Here is a 12,110-nt window from a genome sequence, read left to right as displayed (position 1 = left end):
TAATAACCATTTCGTCATCTTATCATTTGGTCTAATTTCCATTTGGCCTAATCTTTAATAAGTCGGTCGGTCTAATCCCCAGTTTGTCTAATGCCCCCCTCCGTCTGCTATCCATAAGGTCTAATAATTATTTGATGATTAGTATCATTTAGGAATAAATTATTGTTAGACCATATGGATACGTTAGATGTGCCTTATATGGGAATAGATTTGGGTAGGAGACGAACAGGTTGTAGACCAAACAACAATAAGCCTGAATGGTCCAACGTTTGATAAAATCTAAATTTCATGGGATTTTGATGCTTCCTCTTCCTTGGAAGAGGGAAGGCTAAATCGGCTCGGGATTTTTACAGCTGACCAACAAGTGCGATTATCTACGATTTGAAGTCGATTTGGCTTTTATTCTCACTAAAGTACTTAAATGCACCAAATTTCGGTTGTTAGTGTTCTCATCATTATTTACAACCTGAATAAGGAAGGCGATATTTGTTTAGATTTCCATATTTCATAAATAAAATTGCCACTCCTTCAAAAATCAGACCGCAGGACGATCGTATAGTGTGCGGGAAAATTAAGATGGCGCCCTGGTCCTTTAAATGCGATAACGTTCCGCTCCTGTCATATATTTTCATACCTTAGTACTGGATAAATTACTTTAAAACAAAGAGTTTCCTACATTCAAGATGTGTTTAGGATCACAGTCTACATGCATTTCCTTATTATTAATACCTGATATTTTACTTTATGCTATTGCAGACGAAATGACTCAAATGAATATACTGACTGTCATTTATACGTGGATTAACATTCACGTTCATTTATTTATTTTCGATGAAGGAATAATATGCTTAGCATTGTGATAAGTAACGTAGATATCTCAATATTAGGAGCCGAAGACCACAATCAAAGCGGTAACGCAATTTCTATATTTATCGAACTATTATGATCGCAAATACTTTCGAGAATCAAAATCAAAATAAGGCAACAAAAATATTACATAATCCGAACTGTATTTCTATAGGCTGTTGATATTGCCTTCGAATTGACGCGTTACAAAAAAATAATATATTATCCTCTTCGTTCATGCTTTTATGACATGCGTTAATCCTCCCAAGATTTTGACGGTTAAAACCTGGCCCATTTCAATGCCACGTGGTTTAGATAACCACGTTTACAAGTGAGATCAGAATTCTGATATATTGTGCCGCTATCAGATCATGAATATTGGATAAGAGCAAGATTTATATATTTTTTTAAATCACTGTTGCCCTCTAACGTTCAGCTCCACCATATGCATATAGCAGAATCACATGACGTTAATATAGATAAAACATTTCCATTACAACAAGGTATGATCAACAATTAATTAAACCAATCCTTAGTTTAAGAGAGAGAAGAGAGAGAGAGAGAGATAGAGAGAGAGAGAGAGAGAAGAGAGAGAGAGAGAGAGGAACATGATTAAATGTCAGAAACATAATCCATGATTGGTGTTGGTGGTCGAGAGTCTAGGCTGATTTCATAGACCAAGCTCGTTGAGGACATGGGTGCCGATGGCGCGCACGGCAGCGTGAATCTCGTCGTAAGTGTCTTGTATCTGGTCCTCAGGGAGAAGGAACCCGTACTCGCCCGTGTCACGGAGCTCCACCGTGTAAGAATACTTGGCCCCAAGCCCCCCTACAGTGTCACCCCAATTTTCTAAGAAAGAGGCGTAGCCCCAATCCTTGCTCGAGCCTGCTGCGGGGTCTGTGAAGAAAAAGAAGACAAAGAAGAAGAAGAAAAAGAAGAAGAAGAAGATGAATAAGAAGGAGGAGAAGGGGAAGGAGAAGGTTAAGACGTTTTAAAGTAAGACGTTTGGAGACAACGGTAGTGTTCATCATTCGTCCTTCCTTTGTGAAAATACAATTCAGTTAAGCTTCCTGACTGTGACACAAAACTATGAAATAGATAATTCACAACAATATCGATAAATATTACTACATGTACTACTAGTACTGCTACTACTACTACTACTTCTGCTATATTTATCAACATCAACATCTTCATTATCAACATCATCTTTATCACTTATTCTATCAAAGTCATTAATGAATAAAACCTTTGCGATAAGCCTCGGGTGAAAATACACTAGGCCATTTGAACGATAAAATGGGAGTAAAATTTGTTTACTAAGCATTGTGAATATAGTATTTTAGAATACGATTTAATTTTGTTCTAGTCTTATAGTTCAATATTTTTTTTTTTTTTATAATTTTTTTAAACACAGGATAACCACATCAGTATTTTTCCTATAGTCACAACAAAACGTGCGTCTTTTTGCACGCACGAGTCCGCAGTTGCAGTAGAGTCACATGCAAACTCCTGCGATTCGTACGTCCTTCTTACGATCCCTCGCAGGCGCCTTGCATCCTCGTCACAAAGGTACTCCCCTCTTGGCGTGCGAGAATCTTGAACTCTCAACTCCCGTGCAAGAGAACTAAAACTGCCGTGCAATGTATTACGGTTCCGTATGACTGTGTACTGCATCACGCAGCTCTGTTCACCACCGCAAGTAGCCCGTGCGATACTCGCAGAAAGCTCTTGAGGTTTGCTAAGAAGTCCAACGGCTTCATGTGTCATTTGCGTTAAACAAAAACAAAGCCGCACGCAGAGATTATTTGACAACCATGGAAAAACCTCCTGAAGGCGCTTGTAAGTTCTGCGTTCCTTTAAAAAAAAACGCGCAGACTATTGCGTCCGACGCAATGACTTTCTACGAAATTAGTCGTAGAGCAGACGTAGAGAGGTGCACGACCAGTTGTGACCATGGCTTTATACCATCCTTCCTGCGGGTCCTGTAACTACTATTTACCTCGGCATTGCTAGGTACACATTTAAAACACCTTGGCCAAGAGACACAGACTGATGTGGGCAAAACGAATTGATCAAGAAAGTGAGCACCGAGCAAGGATCGAACCCGAGACCTCTCGTATAAGAGCCTTCACCGATAAACCACGCTGTTCCCACTAGATTCGTATTGACTTACACAAGATTTCTGCTCCTGCTCCATAACCATACACTTTCTGCGAAGTGGCCAAAATAGCATCACTCATTGCAGTAGCCATTGCCATCTAAATCATAAGGTAAAATGAACAGACATGATTATGATAGATTTGTTTGTCTATTTCATTATTTTACTTACATAATACATAAAAGAAACAATTTGAAGAAAGTAGATATTTTTACACAAAAAGAACGTTCTCGATAAAATGATTCGACTATGTTTTTCTTAAGGATATGAGGATTGAGAAAACGGCCAATGTAAAGCACTAAACAATTTAATGAAAAGTAAATTATTACAAGGCATGACGGAACAAATAAGATAACTAAAAAATGTAATAATATTACCTGGTCATCGTAGTCCTCCGTACGAGGATCTGAGTCGAGGTAGGACCACGGTGAGATGATGACCTGTGAGTAACTGTGCCAGTCAATGAACACCATGAAGTCTTGTCCCTCGGTCTTCTTTTTCCGTAAGAACGCGACGACGTTGGCGACCTCGACCTCGGAGAGAGCCTCAGAACCGTGATAGATGTCCGAGCACGGCCATGGGCTGGTTCCGACGCCTAAACAAGGACGAAAAACACAAAGCCAAATTTAATAACAGCAGCAATCGGGTTGAAATTTAAATATTAATACTAATTTCCAGTAAGACGTGGCAATTAAAACGACCAAACCCAACAATCAGTGACCCGGCATATGTTCCCGCGACAAGCCGGCAACTGATCCGGGCTTGAATTAATTTGCGAAAAGTATAGGACCAGGCTTAGGGCTGAAATGGGTTTTTGGTTAGGTCCAGTCCTAGGATTATTGTAAGTTGCAGTGTTTGTAGCAGAAGACAGTAGTAGACGTATAGTAGCAGCAGCAATGTTAGTAGTAGTAGTAGTAGTAGTAGTATTGGTAGTAGTAGTATAGAAGTAATAGTAGTAGTAGTAGTAGTAGTAGTAGCAGCAGAAGCAGCAGCAGCAGCAGTAGTAGTAGTAGTAGTCGAAGTAGTGGCACGCTGTGAAAAGGTTGGGCAATGTTTTCCAACACTTTGCCAATAGTCAACCCAACCATCTATTGGGCAATATTTTCGTATTTTGCCCAACAGTTGGTCAAGATTTTCCCAACAAGTGGGCAACCGTGGGCAGTTGAGGGGTCATATCTTTGCCCAAATTTTGGTCTGAATACGAAACAATTATGCACGTGTGAAGTAGGGTACTTACGTTTACCAATACCGCTGGGCAAAATATTGCCCAATAGATGGTGGGGTTGACTATTGGCACAACGTTGGGCAAAGTGTTGAAAAGATATTGCCCAACCTTTTAACAGTGTAGTAATATTCGAATTTCTCCAAGAGAGGTGGATAGAAGAAGTGTGCAACTAATGAAATAAGGCGTGCAGAGCACAAGAATAATTTTGCCTTCGGCCCAATACTTTTGACTAGCTGTGTAAAATTTGAGAATGTAATACTCTTATAATGTACCTCCCCACTGGTATGGCCAGTTTCTGTTTGGATCTGTACCGGTGCATGCAGCACCTGCATTGGGTGAACGGGTCTTGCGCCACAAACGGTCCTGCATTAAAAAAAAACATGGTATAAATGATAGTTCAAGTAAAATTAAGTCTTCTACTTATAAAGGTATTCATGCGCTCATAAGTTTCCCATGCTTTTCCGTGGAATGATTCTTTACTCTCATTCTGTTTTTTAACATGCTCAAACCTTTGAAAAGCTTTCCAACAGTTTACTCACTCCGTCTCTTGGCTCCGCGTCGTTGGTTTCAAGACTTTGTATGAACTTATCAATTTACTTTTTTGTTTTGGAAAGGTATAGAAAAGGGTCACACTTTCATCTTTACACGACCCTTAATTCCCCTTCCCTTTCACACCATCATTTTCTCTAATTTTGATACGATTTTTTAACATTTTGAATCTTGGAGTGGGGCGTGCCCTTTAATTTCCCCTACTCTATTTAGATAATGACCATTAACCTTCGATACTGTGATGATGTAGTTCATATATTAGCATGTATTTATCAGCAAGTCGAAGGTCCATTTACTGTCCCATACGTTACCAATAAAAAGAAATATAAACAAATAAATGATCATCGCAACTGTGACTGTCCCCGTTATTTGATCTGGTCCAGGCTCTAGTAGGGCTAACTTGACAGAATCATCGGATGTGCATAATACAATTCGTATTGTATACCACATGTATTATAGTCTAGGCCCTCTAATTGATAAAAACTCCAGGCATGAAATTCACTACCGACTGCTAGGCAGAAAAGCAAAAAATATTGACCGGGCACAGTTCTACTCGCGCATACGATGCTGGGACGTCCGGACGCAATAAATACTCTAGTCCAGAATCTGGCCGGTTCTTCATCATTCTATTTCCTACAAATGAATCAAGCCACCGAAGATGGCGTTATCAACGAACTCATATACGCTCAGGAGCCCAGCCTATATTTGTTTCGCCAGGCGTCCTAATTTAATGATCACGCCATCTTCGGCTGACAGCAAGTTAATAATTGCGTTGGTGTGGTGGAGATCCGGGTGGAGATCAAAATTAAATAGGCCAGGTTCTGGACTACAGATGCTCATGAACAGGGCCGTAGCCAGAGTTTGATGTTGGGGGGGGGGGGGGGGGGGGGGGGGGGGGAGCACATACATGTAATCGATCGACGTCCTGGGGAGTATCTTGGATTTTTTTTTTGGGGGGGGGGGCACGTGCCCCCTCCGCCCCCCTCCCCGTGGCTACGTGCCTGCTCATGAAGCCAACAATGGATGCACGCATTATATACTCGCGCTTCTCTTAGATTTAGATTAAATTTCCCGACATTTTCAAATAAATTTTAAACGGCATACTTAATTCATTGTCTTTTTGAGAATCCAAACGTGAGATGCGGTATACAAAACTAATATTGACTGCTGAATTTTCGGGTCCCGTTCAAACTACAGCTCCTTGGTGATCTCGAGCCTGCACTATATGCTCCCTCAACTTCGTACAGTTTCTAGATTACCTTGGGCTATAGTTTTATGATGGGGGTTTGGGTGTCCGTACACTTAACCAAAATAAAACCTTCTCTTTTGTCTTGAGATATAATTAAACAAAATATATTGAATAAATAGCACTAACCATCATGAATATTTGTCCCAATATAATATTTTCTAACATAAGTTTTAGAAAATTTATGAACTATTGCTTGTAAGCTTCTTCAAATTGCTGTTTTAAATTAATTGTTCGGATACGCAACCTGCATGTCCGGACACACAACATATACCTATAACTGTGCCTCTCAAAGCAGTTCATATTTGAATATTATAGACGACGGTGGTAACGTATGTGACAAAATACCGTGGACTCGCTCATATTCGTCGTCATCCGAAATATGAGACTGGGCTTGGCTTAATTATCCCCACTCTTACGTTTGTCCATGTGTAGCTGTACCCGTCGGCATTCAGAGAAGGAACGATGTACCAGTCTATATTATCGAACATCCTCACAACAAGATCCTCCCCTGCCCGGTATTGGTCTATAAGCTAAAAGAAAACATGGAAGATAATTATTAACAGTTTTCAGAGTAAATTTAAGAACATCCTATATGATATTTAAAGGTTTATTTAACTATTTTAAATCTGTTTGAGTGACAATGCCCTTCCGTTTAACTGCCTTTTAAATATTTTCATCTGTGTATGATTTTTTCCTTCTTTCTACAGTTCAAGTTCAGTTTAATTTAAATAATATCGTACTATTGTGCAAGTGTTTCACTTTGGTAATCTAGATCACTTTTAAAATTATCAATTAGAATATTAACTTTGCAGCGTAAAATAAGAGATATATTGACATTCGGTTTTTGCGATTTATCAAACTCTTTCCTTTTTCTTATTCCCCTCACACACACACATTCTCTCTCTCACACACAGTCTCTTTACCTTTTGAGTGAATCCCATGACAGTAGATGGTGAGACCCATTCTCGAGCGTGAATACCGCCCTCAAACCAGACACCTGGAGGGTTAGCAGACTGGCTTCCAGTTCCTCGGATCTGTGGGGGGGGGGGGGGGGGCAGAAAAAGTCAAATGACTGATTGAGATTTCTATGGTTATGTGTCACTAAAGAAGAAAAAAAGGAAAAGAAAAAAGGGCCATGCCGGGTTGTAACGCGTCATGTCTGAACGGTGCTTCAGGGTGTTCATAATGCCAGCGACTAGTTACGGGTTAGCAAAATCAAATGCCTAGTTACACGTTCCTTCTCAACCGCTCATCTCACGATTAGGAATAAAACCATTATTTTTTAAAACTGTATCCTGGATAGTAACAATAATAATATTCCGCTTTTATATAGCACTCAATACATCAACGATGTTTCTTAGCGCTTTGCAGATATATTAATAACCCGGTCATCGGATTCAGGCTTGCCCGCACACAATGTATGCACATTCTCCACTCCCTGTGGAGCATTCCAGCCAGGCTGAGCAAACTACATTAACTTTCGCATCCTACTGGGCAGCTTGCAAAAAAATAATCGAGATGGTTACCCTGAATCCGTTGATCTCTCTTCCTTCATATGATTTTCCGAGCAGGAATGGTTCGATAATGTCACTGTTTTCACTGGCCATGTCAGCTACCCATTGTTGGATCTGTTTACGCATCAAATAAATTCATAAATTAAGTGATATCAATCTTTTCGATTATCATTAAATATATAGGAAAATAGGTTAACGGAAGATTAAATATAACATTGCAGTTCAGGGCCCTCTTGCAATAAAAAAAATGCGTTCAATAATTTTATCAATTTTATCAATATTGCTCTATTTGCACTGGAAAGGTAGGTCCTCGGTTATGCAATAAGTTACCAGATTGTCCTCGGTTATGCGGTAAGTTACCAGATTGTCCTCGGTTATGCGGTAAGTTACCAGATTGTCCTCGGTATGTTATATTTCTACGAAGAGGTGTGTCCTCGAATAAGTAATAACGTATTGATGTGTATTGTGAATCATCGACTTACACATTTACATGAGCTCATATTTCTAATATCATTCACATTTTGAAGAAAAGATAAAATCACATAATCTGATAACGTCTTTATCAACGTAATTTGTCTTTCAAATTTTTTCAAAGATTAGAATATTCAGGATGACCGAATTCAGAATTTTTTCATTTACCTCGTCATAAGTGTGGTAAACATTGTAGTCGAAGTTGTCTAAACGTATCCCGATGGACTGCTCTCCTTTTCGCCTCGCAAGAATCTCAGCCATTTGATTGGATACCAGTTTGTTGACTTCATCAATCATGATTTCAAAGTCCATCTTCTGCTGCTTCAGGAGCATGCGCAGAGTGCCCTGGCCATTGGGTCGTACCATTATATCGACAGGGTGGCCGGGAATTCTTGAAATGCCGGTCCAAAAGTCAAACTGCAAACAAAAAGGTAATTTGAGGGTCTTCGGCTTTGTTTCTCCTCGACAGTTGCTCCGGGCTTTACTTCTTCATAAGTTTAGGGTTGGGGTTAAAGTTAGGAACTCTGTTAGTTTAGGAAATTGACCACTTAGCAGTGGTCGCAAGAGCATGTGTCGTTTAAACAATGTACATGAGTGGAAATCAAAAGTAGTATTAGATTCCACTCTCAAAAGAGTTAAGTACAACTTGAAGTGGATTCCGCTATAACTTTAAATGGATTCAGAAGTCATAAATAAGTGATTCCTGTCTGATAGGACTCTTAAACAAGAAATAGATTTCCATTCGTCTCTAATACAAGAGTAAGCTCTCATAGACAGAATATAGTTTGTCGACATCAACTTTATCAGTTTATCTACATCGAACAACTATAGTGCTATGCTAAGCAGAACAGGTGGTACATTTCACATGAGATAATAACGAGATATTCATCTAAGATATCATGTTTTTCTTTTTATTGTAAATAATGTAATATTGTAATATGTAAGTTCAAATTTGGGTATAGTAAATTAAACTATTAAGAAAAGTTTCTAAGATGAGGCTAATCTCAACTAGCTTTTGCTATTTGTCGGCTCAATTACAAAATGTATAGTTATTGTCAAGCTGAAAAACAGTGTTTTTGAAATGTTGGTTATAAACTTAATGAATGAATGAAGAAATTAATAATAAAAACGACCGTAACTACTTTGATTTTTTTTTAAAGGCAATTTCTAAAGCCATGTACGTCACCTAATGAATGAGCAAACATGGCAATGACGCATTGGTAATACAACGTGAATACTATGGGATATACAATAGGGTATTGAAATTACCTTTGAGTTGATCTTTTTCAGAAATAGATGCAATCGTGTTAATATGCCAATTGTAAAGATAAAGTTCACATGTGTGTATTTGCTGATAAGTTGATCACCACTCTGATATATGTTTGGTGGTTATTTTACTTGGCTACTAAAAAAGCATAAATGCTTGTTAGTAAGCAACCAGACGGCCGACGGCTTTAGGTCCTCTCCGAGGGACATGGTAATGAGAATTAATGCCTTACCAAAGGGCACTAGGCGCATCGACTTGGTTTCGAACCCGGGACACCGGATTACGAGACCACTGCTCTACCAACTGAGGTATCGCGCCATATCCTTCCTCCTAAGTTAGTATGAATGATTAATGTACGAAAAACTATATATACTTTTTTCTTACCTCATCGGCCATGTTTTCTTCGACGTAACTCAGCCATCGCATTTGATTCTCCGTCGTTGGCTTTATCCTCCAGACTTGGTACCTGTATCGAGAAATATGTTCGAAGGAAGGTTTTGCTCGTTTGTTTGTTTGTTCTTTTCTTCTTCTTCTTCTTCTTCTTCTTCTTCTTCTTCTCCTCCTCCTCCTCCTTCTTCTTCTTCTTCTTCTTCTTCTTCTTCTTCTTCTTCTTCTTCTTCTTCTTCTATCTTTCTTTCCTTTTTAGACATAGTATTGAACTTAAGCCGACATTACTCATTTCACACATTAATCATTATTATCATTTTTGTGCGAGGAGCTTAAAACTATTTATTCAACAACATGAAACTTTGTTGTTTTTTGTCATTCACTCTGATCCTTTAAAAACGGGGCATTTATTGGATCTTGTCTGAACTTTTTTTTGTTCCGGACTGATCCGAATTAATAAAGAATATGAGAATCGCAGGAATTCCGTTGACAGGAAGTGATCCTCATCAACACAAAGGCTTACACGCGACACAATAGTTATCGCTGAAAATAACACAGGACGTTATACATGTAACTATAGTAAAGTATTTTATGTGAAAACTGCTTCATGCATGTTCAAACTGGACTTAAGCAGTGTTTGGAAAACCTTCATGATCAAGATTACTAAAGCAGGCTTATACATCGTTGCCTATCTATATATTCCTGCATGTTCTTCTAATCATTACTTATCCAATACGCAGATAAAGGCCCACATGAATGAAACTGAAGGCAAACATGATAATGATTATAAAGAAATGTAAAATAGATAGGCAAAAGACCATTGGCACGATCGCAAAGGCTTTCGAAAATTAACCTAAGGCGGATATTGTACGCCACCGATTGAAATGTGCGAACATGACAGTGACGTATATAATATGACCTATTCCGAACTTGATTTCCACGGGATATACACTGTTGGTCATAATGGTGGAATAATTATTTTTACCCCAATTTATGGAATGATTTTGACAATGATTTATTGAACGATAATTTGTGAGTGTTTGTTTTGCGTGAATGCTAAGGCATGTGTATGCTACTATGCTAATCAAGTAGGGGACCTAGTGCCTCATAAAAGGGCACCAATATATCACATCGACACGGTTTTGATCCTGAGGGCTCACAGTAACGAGGCCATTGCTTAGCCACTGAATCATGACTGTACGCAGCGGGGGCTAGAGTACGTCGCCGCCCCCACAAATACAACGGCAACAAAAGCAATATATTATCAATAATTCATTGCATTTTACCCAGACCCCTAACATAAACAAAATCCTCTGTATGGGCATGCCTTGAACCATAATGCATGGCTCTACTGAAGAATTTTCCCAGTAATTTTTCCATCATTATGACCAACAGCTACAATAGGGTATTGGAATTACACTTGAGTTGATTTCTCGAAAGTTTTACGATCTTGTTAATTAATCACTCATCCAGCTTACCCCTCATAATTCGCCGAGGCGAAACAAGCCAGGGAAACGAGTAAAATCAACACCGTCGTACTAGATCTCATACTGAAGATGCTTGTAGACCAGTAGATGGACTGTATTATGATTACAGATCGAGGAGATTAGCCGTATATAGCACAATCTGGAACTCTCGTCTCCACGTATAGTCGTGTGAATATTACAATATGTTGCCATTTAGGGTAGATAAAATGGGCTATCGCGTGTAATATAGATTTAAAAAACTGCATGCCAAATATGGCATTCTGTTCAAGTCTCAGTTTAAAAAATAGTCTGTTTAATTCGTAGCATATTAGTGTTGAATTGAATTGAATTGAATTGGTTTATTGGGAAAAACAACATGACATGCAGCACAAGGCTGATACTGTCTGTTTTTATAAGGTAGTCAGATATTAACATTATAAAACATTACAATCTCTTTGTCTTAAAAACACAATGATATATAAAATATTTCATAAATTCACGAGTACGCGACATCGTTTAGTTACGTGCTATACTGTATAGTCACCATTAAGATCAGAAAAGGTAATTGGAAAATAAGGATTGAACCATGAAATGATGACTCAATTCTTTCTGTCTTTCTTTTTTCTTTCTTTCATTCTTTCTTACATAACAATCGTGTTTGTTGAAACATCTATCTGTCTCTCTCATTCCATCTTGCTGGCTACTTCTTACTATTTCTCTCTCTGTCTGTCTCTCTCCCCTCTCTCACACCCTCTAACTCTTTCTCTATCTCTCTCGTCCCTTTTTCTACATTATATTACTTCACTACCACTAGCTGTATTCGTTCCGAATTAAAACTCGTGATGATTCTGAACTCTATAATTCATTTAATCAGTTGCCAATTCATAATATTCATTCTTATACATCCTTTAAGATTCTAAACCATTTACAACCGATGTACTATCAAAATTTTTAAACATTTCAGACGATACGCGA

The 12,110-nt window shown here is 38.6% G+C and overlaps 1 protein-coding gene across 1 annotated transcript; it reads right to left on the bottom strand.

The window, feature by feature from the left end:
* Positions 1 to 847: 847 nt before the first annotated feature.
* Positions 848 to 11,219, bottom strand: LOC115918837 (carboxypeptidase B-like). The gene is made up of 10 exons (XM_030992187.1): positions 11,148 to 11,219; positions 9,667 to 9,748; positions 8,184 to 8,432; positions 7,557 to 7,658; positions 6,954 to 7,064; positions 6,447 to 6,560; positions 4,505 to 4,595; positions 3,385 to 3,602; positions 3,023 to 3,107; positions 848 to 1,743 (listed from the first exon to the last, which is right to left on the bottom strand). Exons 1-10 carry the CDS (start codon positions 11,216 to 11,218, stop codon positions 1,517 to 1,519), a joined length of 1,350 nt encoding a protein of 449 aa, XP_030848047.1. The 5' UTR covers position 11,219; the 3' UTR covers positions 848 to 1,516.
* Positions 11,220 to 12,110: the final 891 nt, after the last annotated feature.

This window comes from Strongylocentrotus purpuratus, unplaced genomic scaffold (assembly GCF_000002235.5).
Source record: "Strongylocentrotus purpuratus isolate Spur 01 unplaced genomic scaffold, Spur_5.0 spur5_scaffold_2, whole genome shotgun sequence".
Classification (NCBI taxonomy): Eukaryota; Metazoa; Echinodermata; class Echinoidea; order Camarodonta; family Strongylocentrotidae; genus Strongylocentrotus; species Strongylocentrotus purpuratus.
The sequence above is the reverse complement of the archived record's forward strand: the minus strand, read 5'-3'. Positions and strand labels throughout refer to the sequence as shown.

Coding starts and splice junctions, on each gene's coding strand:
- LOC115918837 (XM_030992187.1), bottom strand. CDS start 11,218: ATGAGATCTAGTACGACGGTGTTGATTTTACTCGTTTCCCTGGCTTGT. Junction 9,749..11,147: donor GCCTCGGCGAATTATGAGGG/GTAAGCTGGATG, acceptor TTCTCGATACAG/GTACCAAGTCTGGAGGATAA. Junction 3,108..3,384: donor CGGAGGACTACGATGACCAG/GTAATATTATTA, acceptor CTTATGATTTAG/ATGGCAATGGCTACTGCAAT.